A 19,843-nucleotide genomic window follows, 5' to 3' on the forward strand; every position below is an offset into this window, starting at 1 on the left:
AATTTTTCAGTCAATAATTATTGCTAATCAGTTACCCAGTCTATGAGATAAGAACCCACAGATTCTATGATCTTAGAATTCATAACAGTTGTGGAAGTGACATAGCCTTCATTTGTATGCACAAGTATCTATGCTCATGAAATATTTCCTTCCTTTTTTTTCCTTTATTGCAGAGAACTGCAATAAAATAAATTCTCAAATTTCTAGTATGCCCTTAGGTGTTAGTAGTGAGATTAGAGAAACTGGGTTTGTATTTTAAATTGCCTGCATATCTTTATGGGTATGACTGTGGGCAAACTAAAACCCTGTTCTTTTCTAAAATGAACAGTACATCCATCTGGGTGTGCCACTACTCTTTATTAGAATATTCGTTTGCTTACCAATATGTGTGTACACATCCAGTTTCTTAATTTCAACATATGGTGCTGGAACTGGTTGTTTATAATCTTGAATGCTATAGTATTGAGTCCACAGTCATGGATAGCTGTCTTTATGTAAAAGCAGAGTATGTGACCACCTACATGTTTCAAAGAAAGAGGTGCCATAAAACATTTTCCTGAAAATGACTTATTTCCAAAGGACTGCATTTTCTTAAGAGTACAAGGTAAGTCCTTTGGGTAAGACTCATGAATGTCTTATTTGTAAATGAGTTTATCAGATGTTTCCCTGTCCATAGCCTCTTTCCTCTGCCCAAGAATCCATGCCCTATCCTCTTGGGGAAGGAGAAACTGCTACAGAATGGGGAGTTTGTGACTAAAAGTCTTGGAAGTTAGGTTATATCTGAGCTTATGTAAGGTTATGTCTAAGATGTACCGTGTTCAAAGTGGTACATGGATAAGATGCATGTACTCTTTAAGCTAGGAAATTTTTCTTCATAGAAACTTGCAAAATCAGTTGATTTCAGTGCTTAATTTTCTATGTTATAATGCCTTGGCAGACAAAAGAAGGATTCAGGATCTAAGTAGTAAAACAGTGGGAGAAATTAGATGCGTATTTTAGTTACTCCCCTAAACTACTCAGCATATGATAAGAAAGCATGAGGAGTCGTAACTGGCAAGTTTCATATTTTTCCTTAAAAGATCTAATTCACCTTTGGGATGATATGTTTATAGGTCATCCTCAGATGTCATCCTAGAAAAATCAGTGATGATGGAAAGCAAGTATTTGAATTTAAATAACAATCACTCTTCTCAGATTTGGTCTGCTCTTTATTTTATGGAGGCAATAAAGTTAATACCAAAATCATCAGCTACAATCACAGAATACAAGTGTCATGTGGAAATGTACTTAAATAATTGTAACACCTCAGTTATAAACACCAACTGACTACATAAGTCTAAATGTATTCTGAGCTTTCACTTGAAGAGTCACATGTTGTAGAGAGTGACTTTGGGAGTGTTACACACTTAGAGGCGCAAGGACAAACCCAACCACTGTTATGTTTGCCAGCATTACTTGCACTATAGTCTGCTTTTGATCTTTATCTGCATTTTTAGTTACATATTTGGCTCTTATTTATAAATGTTTAATAGGCAAAAACATAAAACTGTGTGTATAAGAAAGTCTATGATCAATAACAATAATTTTCAATGTAATTATTATTTACCATATGAATACTCAATTGGATATTAAAAAATGGGTATTGTATATTCCATGACAAACTCATATTTTCTACTTATATGTATTTAATTTTTAAGATTTTCTGTATAGTTAATAGACCATAACATTTTATTTGAAAATATTTTGATAGTTTGAATTTCTCTTTTCATTGTTTTATTTTTACAGTATTGATATGGACTCATCTATTTAAAAATAGTTGGCAAAAATTATGTCTTTTCTGCTCTGGATTTCTTTGGCAATAAAATTATCTAGTTTATATTTTGACTGTCTGATTTTTTCCCCTAAATCTTTCCTTAACAGGAACAAAAGGCTAAGATTCCTATTTGTTTTACATTTTCTTTCACAGGATCTACAGATATAATAGAGTATATAGAAAAAATATAAAGAGCTCTGTCCATTTATCTCTTAGGTGACATTTTATTTGGGTAATAAAATGGCAGGAATGTCTAAACTTCTGTAAATAATAATAAGATATGACTATAATTCCCTCTTATAAGTAGCTGGTTTTTACCTGGGGGATCCACGTATGGGTTTAGGATGTACGTGAACTGCATGAAAATATTTATTAATTATAGCCACTCTAATAAAGACCTTTCAGCCTATAGACATTCCAGACTCTAACACCTTCTCTATCTCATCTTATACCCAAATTGTCTTTGGGGGTTAAACGACTTTTTCAAGAGAAGGTGGTTTTGTCTTCTTAGGGTCTGTAAAGCTCACTAGTAAGCAGCACTACTGAAGTTTGAAGTCAGTCACCCATCATTATGAGTTACTAATGATGTTTCAAATTCATATTTAATAGAAGGTTGTATTACCTTTTATTTTTGATTTACTTTTCCAAAATTAAACTCAGACCTGACTTTTGAAATTTTCACCATTGTTATGATTTAAATAATTCATTAATTAACCATATAATTTGCTGTTTCTCTCATTTCTAGAAAAGTCACATATGGTAATCGGTTATCTATAACTTTATTCCACTTTTGTATAAATAAATTATAAATAGTTTTAATAAAAACATTAAAGAGAATATTATATTTTACCCCCCCAAAAATAAGAACTTCTATATTTCATGTAATAATGCAAGCGAACACCTTCTGTATTTCATGTAATAATGTGAGCAAACAATAGAATAATAAGCCCTAAAAATGATGTGAAAGGACACAAAAGAAATCTGTTCAAACATGCCTAGCAGCACCCTAGAGGATACTTCAGCCATGCTGACCACTAAAACTCACTGGTTTTCCTTTTGTTTTACAGAAAGAATGTGCTAATTTCATCAAGGTGCTTAAGGCTTATAATCAGACTCACTTGTACGCCTGTGGAACGGGGGCTTTTCATCCAATTTGCACCTACATTGAAATTGGACATCATCCTGAGGTAAAGCTGGCTTTTAAAAAACGGTGTTTGTCCATGACCCCGTCCTATTCAAATGCTTCATTACTAATTTCTTCAGTTCATTTAGCTTCTGGTTGCTATTCAGTGGGACCTACTTCGAATTCAGATGCTGTTATTAATTTTAATCTGTGAATGCAAAAAGAATGAGACCATCACTCAACAATAACTGTGGAACAGGAGGAAGGAAGGAAGAAAGCATTTGCTTTCGCTCTGGATTACGGAGTCCAATCCATTTTGCATGTGCAGCAGATGTCAGCAGGCTGAATGTGTACTGTTTTCTCCTTCATTTGTATATTGCCAGCTTTCCCCTCCATTTCCATCCTTAGCCAGAAGTGTCTGCCACCGCAGTTGTTTTCTTCTGCCCAGGGATTAAGAAAGGATGCCATACATGTGCACAATGATCTGATCTCACGTTTGACCTAAATTACTCACATTTATGTTCTTGCTTAGCTAGGCTTTGCTTTTATATTTTGGGCTATTATTTTGTCAGTATAAAAAAGGAAAAAGTTTATTTGTCTGTTACTTCTACAAGATGTTTTGGTGAGAAAATTTAGTGAGGAAATTAAAGTTAGGTAAATTTAAGTACAACTTGCAATTAGGGATGTATTTAAAGGAAAAGTTAACTAGTAGGAAAGCAGTTCCATGAATTGGATTTATGAATAGCCTTAAATTATAAGCCCTTTTATAATTTTTGGCACAAAATCCTAAGAAGAACAAAAGTGTTCATGTGGTGAGAAAATCATTTGTGACAGAGTTTTCTTTCAAACTGGAATTCAGAAATACTCAACAGGTAAAGAATTTGTTCCCAGAATATTTCTGGAATCCTAAAGATAAAATATAATTTACATGTTAGCCACTTCTTTATAACTTAAACTCTAGAGCCTTTCTGTATATTTTCTTAAGGGGTACAAAAGTGTTACAAATATTTTCTTTCAACCCAAAGACTTAGAAATCAAAACAGTTTGTGTTGTGCCTTCTTTGTATAAGAAGACACCTTCGAGGCTATGTGGTTTCTAGACTGAACGCAATTATTATGACTTTCCTGATGATCCTGGGAGGATAAAAACCCTTTACCAAGGTCTCACCGGCGTAGACATTTGCCCTCATCAGCCTCTTCTCCCACTGCATCCTTCTTCCTTCCTTTACAAGTATGCATACTGTTCTTGCTGACATACCCAAGAGTTTTAAGTAAAAATTAACTTTAAGGAAGGGCAGTTCCACTTAAATTACTTGTTTCATATTGATGAAATTAGGAATAATTTCCTGCACACAGTCCTGGAGACTTTGCATAGTAAACTTTTCAGTAACTTCTGGATAAATCTCTCCCTCTTTGTTTCCTTCTCAGCTATTTCCTATAGTCAGGCACCCTAAAATTGGGTCTCACTTCTCTGTTTACTGGAGACAGCTCTGGAGAACTTTCCCCACGTCCTATTGCACTTTTCACATCTGCCAGGCATCATGCTGTATAAGACAGTGGGGTCCGGACAGCTGAGCTCCAAGCACAGGTTGGTGGAAAAGACATGGGCTTTAGGGACAGATCTGGCTTCTGATCATGTTCGACAACTTACTTACTAGCTGTGGAGCACTGGAAAAATTACTTAACCTCTCTGAGACTCTGTCTCATAATATGTAAAAACAAAACAAACCTCTGTGATTCTCAGTGTCCATATGTTTTAAATGAGAAATTGACTTATTACCTCCAACTGCCTTCCAACCCTCCCAGCGGGGCGTGACCCACTGACATTTTTTGCTGTAGAAACTCAGGTAGTTCTAATCCCATCATTGTTAAAGGCGTGTCACCTGGCCTCACACTGCAGGGCTTTGGTCCAACCTCAATTCAGTACTCGATGCTTGATAAGGAGCAAGCTACTAACTTTCTTTGTGTCTTTGTTTCTACTCTAGAAAGTGGTAATGAGAATGGTCTCTACCTCATACAGTTGTTGTAAGAGTTTAACATTGTCTAATAGGTAGTACATACTGAAAAAAAAAAATGTGGATTAGCATTTTTAAAATAGAAATGTGTATCTCAGGCTGAAAGCCTGTTTCAGATTTTATGGTAATAATTATCACCTTGCTGTTCAATGTACCTCATTCATCAGAGGTTGTATGTTACTGCACTCGGCTCTCATTGTTGCCAGGTCATTCTGTACTTAGCCTAATTTCTTCTATTTTTATATTTGAAGCTTAGATGATCTTGGTGGCCATTTAAATTAAAATATCATATATTGTTCCTGTGTTTTTACCATTTTCCCCAAAATGTAGTTGTTTTTTTTTTTTTTTTCTTTTGAAGTTGCTCTTTAACAAAGTTCCTTCCTTCTCATCTCATCAACTACTTTATTGCTGCTTTATGGGTGGGTGGGGGGATGCAGAGGTACAGCTTCTGGAGGCAGGCCATTTACCCAGGAAAATGGAGGAGGCCGTTTCCTCCACTGAAATAAATAAATAAAGCTTCCCATCCAGTCTCCTTAAGGTGGGATATTGACGTACAAGTATTTTCCTGAAATCCTAAAACTCAGAACCTTTGAGAGAAGTCCTCCTTCAGAAGCTCAGTGATCTTGATTTGCATGGCAACTATACATGGGGGGGATGCTGTTCCAGACTGTTCAGGGGGTCGGAGGGAAAATGATTATGCAATTACCTGGGGGAATTTGGAGCAGTCTAGACAGTCAATCTAGGAAATTCTGGAAAAGATATTATCACAATGGCTTGTCTAGACAACATAAAATTTAATTTTCAATGCTTAAGCTGCCTTAAGAGAGAACCTGCTTTAAATTGATCTATATTGGTACTAAAAATACTACACTCGAATTTAAACAGTTATGCTGTTTTTGAAGTTGAGAAAAAAGAGACAATATGTGCTTCATGCTGTTAGGAAAATAATGCTGGTAATGGAAAGATTGGATGAATAAGAAATAAAATAACAATCAGGACTGAGGCCAGGATTGTTGGATAAGAGTTTATAAGGTCTCATGAAGTTTGAATTTAGTAACTTTTATTTACAAGGATGGATTTTCAGAGAGAACCAAGACAAATCTTTCTCCTATATTCTGGTTGTAAAGTAGCATGTATACTTTGCTGTTCCTGCCCCATTCTACATAAAATAATGAAATAGTTTCCTTTTTAAACTTCTGTCCAGCCTTTACATATTACAAATAATTTTATCATACAAAAAAAGACATTTTGCTTTTTGCTTTTATCATGACTTCATGGACATTTTAACATCCAGTTTTTTCTTTGCAGTGCTCTTCCTTTAAAATAACTCTTTGTCTTACACTGAGTCACCAAGATTGTTGAAATCCATTGTTAGAAATTATGGACTTACCATTCCAGATGGCTGGATGCCACAGAAGTAAAGACATCACTTTTGAAACAAAGCAAGACTCCCTTCATCATTTAATAGCTTCAGATCTTATACGAGGAAATTAGCAATTCCTTTTAAATAATGATGAACAGTTTGCAAAAAAAAAAAAAAAACCTTGTTTAGTCTTCTAATTATGCAGATAGACCCGATTTTGCTCTTCTAACATTTTAATAGCAGTATTTAAACTCCTCAATACTGTATTCCAAAACTACTCTTGCTGTATAGTGAATGCCTTATGACCACACACAGTATGTCATTTATTGCTGTATTAAGCAGATTTTGTGTTTGTGTTTCCTGTAGTACAATTGGGAATTGGTAGACCTATTAATTAACTCCAGTTCTATAAGATGTGTCAGTCAATTCTTGGTTATCCTCCAGTAGTACTTGACATTGCAGATAACTGCCAGTGAGGTCACATGCTCCATACGCATGTGTGTGTTTATTATTGAAATGCATGCAGAGTTCACGGAAGGAATGATTCAGAGCTAGAGTACAGATGAGTTTTGTGTTTAAGCTTCCAGCATCCATGCCATTCAAATGAAAAGTGTAAGTCATCCTTACGAGACAGAATATTCCCAAAAGGCTTATAGTATATGGTATTTCCCTTTCAAATTTACATCTGTTAATATAAAAAATGTATGAATTTAGGAGGAGTATAGCTTTTCGAAGAAGTGTCTGGATGTTTTCTCAGATTCTAAATGGGCCTCCTCCTTGTACTGGGAAGGAAATCTAAAGAAAGATGGACCCAGATGAGAGCTGGAAAATATTAACTCTATAAATACTCTCATAATGTCATGATCTCAATTTATGATAGAACCAAAGGGACATTAAGAAATGCAATGAAGCTTAATGGCTATCTCTAAGGTCATTTCTACAATGACAACTAATATATCAAGATATAAAATAAAATGTTTTGTCTGGTTCTTCTCTTCCACCAAGAATAAGAGTTTGCTTTTATGTAAAACTTTGAATCACATGCTCTTAGTAACAGTCTCCAGGGCCAAATACTACTTAAGTGGTAGCTAGTGCTCTGTCGACTAATTTATACATCTAATCTAACTTTTTCCAGTTGAGTTATCTCTCTCAATGTATTATGTCATTGAGTCCAATGGAGTACAAGTTTATTTCTAAGAGGAAATGCTAAAGCTAAGAAATTTAGATATCTTGGTAAAACAATGAGGCGTTGTTTTGGGGTTGGTTACATCATTCCATCTTTCTTAGATCATGTCTTGGAGTCTGACTTTTCCCACTTATGTTAGTAGGTTAGGTGGGAAAAGTCAGGATTCCTTGGTGATTTCTTCTCGGCTTCATCATTTCCACCAGAGGCAGCGTGTCCCTCATTTGCACTCTCAACCTGAGCCAAGCGTGGTTAGAGCAAGACCATTATGGTTTCTAGGTTTTTCTTCCCTAATCTTTCAATACTTGAATCATGTTGGAAAGTGGACCATACAAGTTACCATGCTGAATAAACAATACCACCGTTTATATTGCAGATGAAATTTTAAAATGCTTTGCTGTTTGTATTTGAGAAAAAGAATCACAGTTCCTAAATTCTGTGACCTTAACAGCTCACCAATGTATTTCTTGTGAGCTATTCACATTCTAACTCTAGATATTATCAGTGAGGCTGTTTCTCAAAATCAGCGGAACTAGTGGCCAAGTGAGGTAGTAGGGGGACCTAAGTTATGATTAGAAACAAGTTTAGGAAAAAAAAAATCACAAATGGTGAAAGAGAGAGAGAGAAGCAAAAATCCAAACCAGCATCTCCTATGCCCTATTTAAAATATTTCAAATCACCATTTTATATTTTGACTTGTTTGCTCTAAATATAGGGTATGAAAACACCATAGTTATGAGATTAATACACTTTTACCCTCTACACTTATTTGGCTCAATTGTAAAATGTTTTCTTTTTTCCCCCCTCATAGTATTTCATCACTTTTTATTCCTAAGAACAATGACAGAAAAAAATAGAAATGTTAGCATTCAGTTCTTAACTTGCAGGGTATTTAGTTTCATGTTTTGTCAGATCTGGTTCACCTAGTTCCAGAAAAAGAATTTGAACAAAATTAAACAGTTTTCTTAAGGCCATATTGGTGCAATGATGTCATTATCATTTACTTATTAAAAGACTATATTATCCGTAGTAGTCAATTTCTGAGTGACATCTTCATTCACAATCAATACAGACATAAGGACTAAATCATAAACAGCACATTAACCAATATATATTTTTCTTTTCTTCATAACTACTAGTAGCTGGTTTGGATCAAAGACTTTATATTTATTGGAGCTAATCTGTCACTGGAGGTATGTACTCCAACTTAAATCTTTCTCTTACTGTGCCCTTTTTGATTGATTGCTTTGCACTCATTCCCTATATAATCTATTTTAAAAGGAAGTTTCTGTTTATAAAAGCTCTAATTTGTTTGTTATCAATATTACATTTTTCAAAAAACACAAAGAGTAGTGCTAAATCCCATTGCCTGCTCACCTGTTTGGGCTGTTTTCATCTCTTTTGTTCTTCCTCTTCATGACCCTTTCTTTGCCCTTGAACTCTAGTTCTGTTTTTCTTCCTTTATCTCTTTGTCTTCTTGCCTAAATTACTTCATTTGGAACCAAAGTTTAAGGTAGTGGAAATACAGCTTGGATATATAATATAGGTGAGAAGGAAGGCATTACTTTAATATATTTGAAACTTGGGGAAAATACCAAAATAAATTTAGACTGAGTTTCCACAAATCAGAACATGTTTACCTCCTCTTGGAGTGTGTTTCAAATAGGCCTCAGGAAGCTATCTTGTAGATTTGTTTTAAATCATGATTGTTCACTTTGATGATAACCTGAGGAAATGATACAAGTCCGTTCTAAATTATTTGGATAACTACCTCATAATCATGTAAAAATCTTAAGATTTTAGTGCTCATGTTTGCTTAAGGCTTATAAGCATGTGAGTGCCAAGGATATACCTTTAATTTTCTTGGGCTATTAATAAGAAGGAAACAAAGGTTGAGTTAACATGCAAACACTGTCTTCCTGCCAAGTAAAGGCCAAAATGAGGTCAGAGTGGGCTCTGTGAAGGAAGATCTTGCTGTGGTTCAAAAAGAGAAAAGTAAATTACCCCAGAGCACAAAGGAAGGTAGAACTGCTCGCTTCAAAGACTAGCTTCTGGTCACTAGAACCACGTTCATATTGTAAGACGGTATTTACTTTTCAAGATACACAAAGATATTATTGTCCCATTGCTTTGCTATTGCTAATTTCAATTGTATTTGCTTTCTAGTTTTGTTGGTACTTAATTTGAACCAGGAAGAACCTATACTTAGCTTTATAATTTTATAAATTTAGTTACTATTAGAAAATATGCTATGCAAGGTAACTGGTGGCACACTAAGAAGATACCTTGTGGTAGCTTTTAAGCAGATAGAGTCACCTGTTTTTCACATCTGAGGACACTCCCCTTGCTCTAGTGTAATGGGCTGTGGTCTAGGTTCCTCATGGCTCTCAGCTGCTCCAGGCTTACCACATGTGGTCAATTTGGGCGTGATGCGAGCTGGGGAAATAGAAAGAGCAAAGGCTGGTGCTGTGAATCAGCGTGAGGTGATGAGCATAGCACTGAGGTGAAAAGGAAAGACATAATGAGAAAACCAGAAGTTCTGGAATAAAGGTTTTATTTATTAAATAGATTTGGGGGAATAGTAGGAGATAATGGAGGCTTAACATTTACATCTACGGCTCTTCAGCTTTGTAGCTACAATTCTGTTCAACTGCTACAGTCAACGCCCAAGTGATCTTGGAAGCAATTTGTATTCAGAAGCAATTTATATTCAATAGAGATAAAGTTGACTTTAATAAAAATATAAGAAACATTTTTCCTAAGCAAGGTTCTAACAATGGTGAGGAACATAACCACAAATGTCTGCCCTCAAAGATTTAACGTGTACATAAATATGTAACTTCAACATGATGAAACATCAGTAATAATAACAACTATACTCCAAACAACTAGTATTTACTAAGCAATAATGATGCTCTGTACTGGCTGCTTTGAATGTATTACCTTACTCAGTGTTCACAAAATCTGATGAGGTAGGCGCTCTTCACATCCTCACTGTACTGATGAAAAATTAAGGTTTTCATAGGTATTTTATAATGGGCCTGAGGCAATCATGCTATTCACTGGTTTATGTCTGAGTGGAGAACCTGCTCCTTTAAAAGGAAGTACCAGCCCGGTACAGAGCGAGAGAAGGGTTAAAATCACTAATTCTGATTTAGTGTATTAAGTCAGAGATTTTCTCATGTATTTATTTTATATTCCAAAAATACTTAATGTGTGCCTAGTTTGAACAAGGTGATGGCTGTAAATAAGGGAACACTTGATGAAGTGAAGAAAGGTCATCATCACATGTAAGCTGAGTTTTGAAAAATGGGTGAAGTATTGATGGATGTGGAGGATCCGTTAGTAAGCCTAGAAGGATAGAATAGAAAAACAGAGACATTAAAGTCCAGTGGGGAAATGGCAAATACCCCAGTGTGCATCTAGTACACTGATTTTCAAAAATGAGGCTGGAAAATTAGGATCAAGTTGAGTTTAGGGAAGCTAGCCAAGAGCTATACAAGATTTTAGGAAGAAACTACTGGTATTGCTATGATTGGTTCTGAAACATGTTTTTGGTGTAAATGTATGTGTGGAGGGGAGAATAGACATATAGGTACATCCATTTTGAGACTATGGCAAAAGTTGAGTAGTGTCACATGATGAGAACCTGGACTGATAGTGAGGGAAAGATACTAAGTACTGTTTAAAGTTCTCATAACAAACAATAAGAAAATAACATCTAAATTTCATAAACCACTAGATGACGTACACTGACATGATGATACTCTTTAAACTCCCCAGTGAAAAGATGGTTTCCCAATTGTCTGGGGACAATTAGATAAACATGTTTTGTAGCATACTGTGGCTTATGCACACTCAATTTTCACTCCTAAGTCTACAAATAAGCTGAATTTATACTGTGCATAAAACATTAAGCTACCATATGCAAAGTTATGCGAATTTCTCACCCACAGTGTATAACAAAAACATGGTTTCTCCACACTTGTAAATCCAGAGAATGCTATTTTGTGTAATGCATATGTGAAAGCAATTCAAACACACTTTGTTTAAAAAATAAAAATAAGAAAACACAAATAACAAAAAGAAACAAGATATAATATATCATACTTAGAAATAGTAATTTTTAAATGAAAAAAAATCCATGCTTTAATTTCATTACTATCTTATAGCTTTTACTGATATTGTGAAATTTTTATGTGGATGATGTATCCAATTTATCCCTTGTTATTCTGCCCAATTTCCATCCTGCTGTAACTACTCTCCATGATTTTTTCATTAATTTTATTTCTATTCATGACTCATCGTTGGCATATTTGATGGTTTTATGACTATTATAGCATTTTGTATTTATAACCCTGTGATGAAGGTGTTATCTCCATTTTTCATTTTAGGGAACTATGTCTCAGAGAGAGTCAACAATCTACCTATCATCACACAACTAGTAAATTTGTTGTCATAACCATCAATAACATACGACCTTCCTAGTGACATCAATATTAGTCTCATATTGTACCAATATTGTAGCATCCTCATTGGTAGGATGCTGTCCCATGTGCATTTTTTGGTTAGTTTTTTTTTTCTTGTGGTAAGAATACTTAACAAGATCTGCTCTCCTAACAACTTTTTAAGTGCACAATTCTGTACTGTTAACTACAGGCACAGTGTTGTGCAGCTGATCGCTAGAACTTACTCATCTTGTGTAACTGAAACTTTATACCCATTGAGCAGCAACTCCCCATTTTCCCCACCTCCAGCTCCTGACAACCACCATTCTGTTCTCTGATTCTGTGAGTTTGACTGTTTTAGATTCCTCACATAACTGGAATCATGTAGCATTTGCCCTTCTGTGCCTGGCTTATTTTACCTAGCATAATATCCTTCAGGTTCATTGCAATATTCACAATAGCTAAGATAGGGAAACAGCCTAAATGTCCATCAGCAGATGAATGGGTAAAGAAAATGTGGTGTCAGATGCAATGAAATATGATTAGGCCTTAAAAAAGAAGGAAATCCTGCCATATTCACTAACATGCACTATGTGTTCATTAATACTCAGGTGTAAACACTCTCAAAATAGTGAATTTCAAGTAAAATGAATTACAACTTGCATTAGTAGGAACCTTCTTAAAAGAAGCATTAAGTTCTCAGTGCTGAAAATGTGACCGTGACTGTCAACTTGGTAAAGTGGCAGTGGCAAATTCATGGTGTCCTTTAAAAGGATATGATAATAATATAATCTCGAAGTCATGTTCCAATAAAAGAAGTGCTTGGATACCCACGAAACAGTTACTTTCTGTTGCTACCAATTCCCTCTCTGTGTAAGAAAGGTGTTGAGCAAAAATAAACAAAACTTGCCTACTGGTACTTCCACTTAGACACACAGGAGAGTGCAAATATGTTTTACAATCAAAGAGAGTTGTAATTCTTTTTTTTTTTTTTTTAATAAATTTATTTATTTATTTTTGGCTGTGTTGGGTCTTCGCTGCTGTGTGCGGGCTTTCTCTAGTTGCGGTGAGCAGGGGCTATTCTTTGTTACGGTGCGCGGGCTTCTCTTTGCAGTGGCTTCTCTTGTTGCGGAGCGTGGGCTCTAGGCGCGTGGGCTTCAGTAGTTGTGGCACGTGGGCTCAGTAGTTGTGGCTCGCGGGCTCTGGAGTGCAGGCTCAGTAGTTGTGGCACATGGGCTTAGTTGCTCTGCGGCATGTGGGATCTTCCCGGACCAGGGCTTGAACCCATGCCCCCTGCATTGGCTGGTGGATTCTTAAGCATTGTGCCACCAGGGAAGCCCAAGAGTTGTGATTCTTTTTTACGCAAAAGGGATAACCAGAATCTGTAGCATTAATATATAGAAATAGATTTCTTAAAATATTTTAAAAATTAATGTTTCCCAATTCTCATTCAAAGTAAGTTTAGCAATGAAACATGCCCTTTTACTATTTCTCAATATTTTGATCACGTAATAAATGTTTCAAGAACACAGAAGAATCTGGATATTACTATACATAGAATTTTAGATTAATAAACAGAAAATACTTAATTTTACAATGCACACAAATTATCAAATAACAGAAAATTGGTATAGTCTTTATTTCATTTTCCTTAATGTAAATGGACCTTATCAAGCTATCTCTGCCTATGAAGATATTGAAATATTAATGTATTTTTTTAAAAAGCTACATTCTTACTCAAAATTAATTTTGTACTTATGAGTCTTTAGAGTTTCCAGCTAGAATGAATATATTTGGATAAATATATATTTATGTGAAAGGACATCTTTTCATCATTGCCTCAAAAATTGAATGACATAGGCTTTCAACTTTCACTTAACACAATTATTTCTATCTTTGCTTATTTTACTTTGAGATTTGTATTTACTTTGAGATTTACTTTGAGATTTGTATGTTTACATGCGGGAAATATATTGTTTCAAATTGTCAGAAATCAAACCACATAGAATGACTACTTTCCATTTTTATTTTATTTTATTTTTCCAGTCTGCCGTTTTAATTCGATTGTGCATCTCCGGCCACTGAAAGCAATCTCAGGAATTGCTGAGTGGTTAAAAAGGGAGTCTAATGGGATCTAAAATCAATTCACAGGTCTGTCACTGATTCATTGTGTGACTTTTGCTGCCACTGAAATGACATTAAACTGGTCTCCTCAACATTTTTATACCTCAGGATTTCTCTTGTGATAAATAAATACCTATCTAATATGCATTATGGATATATACTTTAAAAAGTAGGTTGATGATGAAGAACTACAAGACTAGCTTCTGTTTTAACAAGTTACCTCACTTGAGATTACCACACAGCTTTATACAGAGGCTAAAAGTCTGGATCTTTCTAGTGTTGCAAATTGGGTTTTGTATACATGCGAGGGTTCAAGCTCCTTTTAAGTGCTTTTATCCTGGCAAACTTTTCTTCTTTTGATTTATATTTTGTTGGCATTTAATAGCTGTCATACCACATATTTAAATTAACCTGGAAAGGATGGATGTTTAGTGTCCCATATTGACTTGCCCTTTGCTGGCCTAAATCTTGGAGGCAAATGGAAGATTTGCAGGGAGGAGCACCTATTCTCTGTATTATGTCATGCTAGATAGCAGTCCTAGGTACTACCTTAACACTACGTCAAATTTTTGCAAATTTTTCCTAACAACAGTATGGAATTTTTAAAAGTTCACGCTAAGATTGCACAGTCTCTTAGACATATATGAATTTTTTTCTAGAATAAGATGTAATAACTTATCTGACAGAGGAATAGGAAAATATTATACCATTGATAAGCAAAATATTTCCATTTTTACCATGCAAACGACCAGAAAACTAGACGTGAACTGACACCCCTTTGTTCATAAATTCATCAGAGGCAATCAATAGTTTCCAGTCTCCTTTTTTTTTTTTAATAAATTTATTTGTTTTATTTATTTATTTTTGGCTGTGTTGGTTCTTCATTGCTACGCGTGGGCTTTTCTCTAGTTGCAGAGAGCAGGGGATACTCTTTGCTGCGGTGCGCAGGCTTCTCATTGCGGTGCGCAGGCTTCTCATTGCCGTGGCTTCTTCCGTTGCAGAGCACAGGCTCTAGGCGTGCAGGCTTCCGTAGTTGTGGCTCGCAGGCTCTAGAGCGCAGGCTTAGTGGTTGTGGTGCACGGGCTTAGATGCTACGCGGCGTGTGGGATCTTCCTGGACCAGGGCTCGAACCCATGTCCCCTGCATTGGCAGGTGGATTCTCAACCACTGCGCCACCAGAGAAGCCCTCCAGGCTCTTGATTAAAATCAACTTCAGGTAAAATGAAAAAACAAAATGAAATGATGTGTTTGCCACATGGATGACAAAAAATGTAATCCCATTCACTTTTCTACCTTATACTACTAAGAGTCTGAAAATTTTAATAAGCTCCTAAGAAAGAAATGAAAAGTACTTTTCAACTGTGCTGCTAAGAAAAATATTTTGATCTGGAAGATTTTAGTACAAAAAATTAAGTTGGAAAATTTGATATACACAAGACTACTGAAGCCCAATACCATCCTAAGCAGAAAGCTCAGCAATATCTGATATCTTACTTTTTTTTTGATATCTTACTTTTTAAAACATGATGTGTCCAGAGTTAAACTGTGACCACAATTTCCATGAATTTTTGCTTAAAAATACATGTTTATAAAATACTATATCTTACAGTTACTGCATAGCTCCTCTAATTCCTATCCTTCATTTCATAATATAGGAAACTTAAACTCAGATTGCTTAAATAATATTCTCAAATCCCATGGCTACTTAGTGGTAAAAGCTGAGCTTAAACTCAGCTCTCCTGACAGCCAATTCAGAGTTCTTTCCATTGCACTGCATTGCCTTCACTCTCACTATCAAACATGGAAAAGGACGTGAAAGGCACAATTTTTCATTTACATCAAGCTGTTTATAAGTTTTTTTTATTAAAATAAAGTGAACAAGTAAATAACATTAGATAATTACTTTTAAAATATAGTTTTACTTTATTTTCCATGCATTCATGGTCTGATTCTAAACTATATAATGTAATGTCAGGGAAAAATTGTATGATTTCTTTTACAAAATAATATTTCCTTGTTCAAAATGAGTCAATTGTTTCTTCAAAATAGATAAAATTTGAATGTTGTTTCAATACTTTATACTATTTTCCTTTATTCTCATTAAGGTAGCTAGATTAAAGATGATTTCTATTAGTTGAAACAGTCAACATATATCAAATATTATCAAAGAAAATAACTGAAACATTAGGAAGGCAACCTGAACACTGTGAACACCAGAATCATGCAAAATTTCACCCACACACCTCTGCATACAATGGACAAGAACGACTAAACTCTTTGACCTCTCCTGGATGACATGAAAGAGTAAAAGGGGAAAAAAAGCAGCGTCTGTTAGAAAAAGGGTTTAATGAACAGGGTGGAGACCAGCTGAGTGTTGACATAGAGCATGAGAAAAGAAAAAGAATGCAGAAACAAATTTATTTATAGTCATAGACTTCAATAGATCCAAAGAGAGTCTGATTTAGAAAAAAGATATTAAAATAAATGCAGTTTGATTTATATGTAAAGTATTTATAATTCCTGTAGTGAGTTCTCTACAAATGTTTTCAGTAGGAAATATATATATATTATATAACGTATATAACTTTTATATATAAAACTATATATTATATATTATATATATGTGTGTGTTTATAACCATAGTGATGACAACATCTTAGACAAAAATGTGAAGGTGTAATATAAGGAATGTAAGTCAGTTTAAACTGCCTGAACATATATTTGTAAATATAAATTTTAGTCTATTTTTCATTTAACTTAAGGAAGTTGTGGGAAAAGTGGTTGTTTTGAAATGGATCAATTCTACAGGGATAGAATTTGCCTAGGCGTTGTCCATCATGCAACTGTTGCAGCTATCCAAAGCAAAAATATTTTATCAGTACTTTATAAATTTGGGCGACTTTCAGGCTTGTGAGTTTTTGTATCCCAAAGGGTGGTGGTGATGGTTTTTCTTTTTTATGATTGGCATCATATGCTGTTATAAGTATAGATTCTGCTGTCATGTGATTTAGTATTTTCTAGGATTCTGACTGTTACACCAGCCGTTCCCAACCTTATGTCTGGTAGGTGACATGTACCTATGTGACCTTCTCTCCTGGGCACACCCATCATTATATGCATAAGAATATTCTGAAATATGAGCAGCTAAGAATAATGACATCAGAGCCTTAACTTTGAAAAATAATGGCATAAGAGCCTTAAACTTGAACTGGCCATAGTTTCTTTAAAATAATAATAAAGTAAAAAGAAAACTATTGAAAATGTACATATTTAAGTTCAGGGAAGGAAACCATGTTTGAGGTTAGAGAAAGTGAATCATGGGCAAAAATGACAAGAAGCCATGATCTTAGATGTGTGAGAAAGTATTTAGGAAATATGAAAAGAAAGATACTTGCCTCTAAGATCATGCCTGTATGTAATAGACTAAGTGGACTCTTCTGCTGGACACCAGACAAGTTGTGTGAAGGTCACCATGACATACAGTTCCACTTGGTGAAATAATGCTGTTAACTCAGGTCCTGCTCCCTCCCTGCTGCTCACCACTGGGCCTGTCCAATCAGGTTATCACACTGAAGCCAGAGCAGTCTTCTCAGGAAGCAAACTAGCCCATCACCTCTGTTTAAAGATAGCAACTAGGAAAATCTACTTTTTGGTCTTGGTCCTTTGTATCTCAGAATCCTTTTCTGGACCTTTATCCCGTTACCCTCTACTAACATTCTGGAGTTCCTTTTGTTTTTCTGGTTCCTTTAATTCCCTGTCTCTTTTCTTTTAGGTGTTTGCACTTATTGTGCCTATTCCTTGGATCCCTTGGATATTTGCTTTAATAAATCAATCTCATCCTTCTGATTCCCAACTCAAGCATTACTTCCTTAGAGGAAGTTTCCATCACTTCTCTTGTATTGTAGATAATACTACTATTATATGTGCTCTCATAGCAACACAGGTGAAAAGGCAGACAAACAAATAGATGCATGTATTGTGTTAAGTCCTATAATAGGGATTAGAGAAGTTTATCTGAAATAAGATATATATTTGCAGGAAGGATTCACATTATAAACTCTGAACTGCTAAGGGTCATTTCTTCATCTCTCAAGGGTTAATGTGATTAACAATTGTGATTCTTTTGTGCAAAAAGCCACGGGGTGTAGATCAGAATGAGGACCTGAAATAAAGATCCCCAGCCAGTTTGAACCCTTGAATAACACCAAATAGTTTCTTTTTTAAAATGTGGGTACTCCATATTTTAATACGAGCCATTTTATAAATTTGACATATATCACCATTTTCATGTCAGGAATAACCCATATTGATTAACATACAAGTATGCTGAAATTTTAGCACTTTTGGTTTTTTTTGTCATTGGTATAATTGTTTTATCTCTCATATGCATAAGACCCTAAGCAGAGAACAGATTTAAGTAAAATTTTCACTGTAACATTTGGTCTGCAATTGAAAGTTATTCTGCTGTCAGGGCCCTTATGTAGCAAGTCAGAAAAGAAGTAGATGAAGGATACACATGACTAAACTTAAAGGAAGGAAGGGCGACTAAGAGAAGAAAGGATTGAAGTAATACGCCTCAAAATCCATTTTGTTAAAATAGGTTGAGCTAACAGTGGAATTTATTGCATAATAACAGTAATGATAATAATAATATCTATTAATTTTTATTTTGGGCCCTTTGTTTAAAATAGAATAGAAATTCGTGGCAGATTTCAGTGCTCTGAATCAAGTATGACATTTAAGATTCTGTGAGTGCTGTCATTTGTAATGTAACATAACGTTTATGTTGACGTCTACATTTCTGTCCTGAAGACTAACACAGAGGAAGCAATAAATATAATTAGCAATGTAATGTTCAGCAGCAGCTTTTCCTGGCAGTGTAGGGAAGTGGGAGTTTTAAGGTGAGAGGGCCAAAGAGGCAAGGGGAGGGCAAAGGCAGAAATATGTTCACACTAACATTAAAAAGATAATAACTGAAGGTAGCATTACCAGAAAACTACGCTCCATTGTTTGAGTTTCGAATTAAAGCTCTCTGAGGATAAAGGCAAATTCTATTTTGGTCAAAGAATTGCCTTTCATCTCCCGGCATCAGGATGTAATTGGCAGGAGATGACACAACCTGCTTAACAATCAGGTATTTCAGAGGTTCCCAGTTGACAGGGAGCAAGATTCCCTTGACTCTCCTTAAATGCCTTTTTTTTCCTCTTTGTGAACAGCATGTATTTGGTATCTGTAAAACATTAATTCACTAATACTCTCAGAGAGTAGACCGTGGGTTGACAAGAATTCCAACTTTAGAATTTAGCAGAGTGTACAAAGTTATGAAAAAATGTAGCCTGCATGTCTATCTCTTGGGAAAAATGAGACATTGTAATATTATGGCATTTAATTGTGTTCATAATACACTGATTTAAATTCTAGAGAAATCATCTCAGAATTCTATAATGCTTGGCAGGTTAGAAAAAAAGAGTATTATAATAAAAATCACTGCCTATTTTTGACAAACTGAAAATGACAGACTCTTCTGAGTTATTAATAGATCAATAAATTTCTGGATATTCATTGTGAGGAAAGTATGAAGATATTGCCCAAAACATGGAGTCAAAGTAAAGCAGTTTTCCCTAAGCCTGACTGACTTTTTAGAGACCACTTTGGATTAACCATAGTGTTAGCTAGATTAAGGTTTAATTTTATCATTTTACCTCAAAGGGATATTGTGATCAAATGTGTTTTACCTAGTAAGGCATTCTGCCTAATAGATTCTGAATTGTACCA

The 19,843-nt window shown here is 35.1% G+C and overlaps 1 protein-coding gene across 1 annotated transcript in view; it reads left to right on the plus strand.

Annotated features, from left to right (window-relative positions):
- SEMA3A (semaphorin 3A) overlaps window positions 1-19,843 on the plus strand; it is a 227,304-nt gene that overhangs the window by 74,730 nt on the left and 132,731 nt on the right. Inside the window, exon 4 of the mRNA XM_059932864.1 lies at window positions 2,881-3,000. Coding sequence (XP_059788847.1) covers window positions 2,881-3,000 — 120 coding nt within the window. The remainder of the gene's footprint in view (window positions 1-2,880; window positions 3,001-19,843) is intronic.

The sequence above is a fragment of the Balaenoptera ricei genome, chromosome 9 (assembly GCF_028023285.1).
Source record: "Balaenoptera ricei isolate mBalRic1 chromosome 9, mBalRic1.hap2, whole genome shotgun sequence".
In the NCBI taxonomy this organism is placed as follows: domain Eukaryota; kingdom Metazoa; phylum Chordata; class Mammalia; order Artiodactyla; family Balaenopteridae; genus Balaenoptera; species Balaenoptera ricei.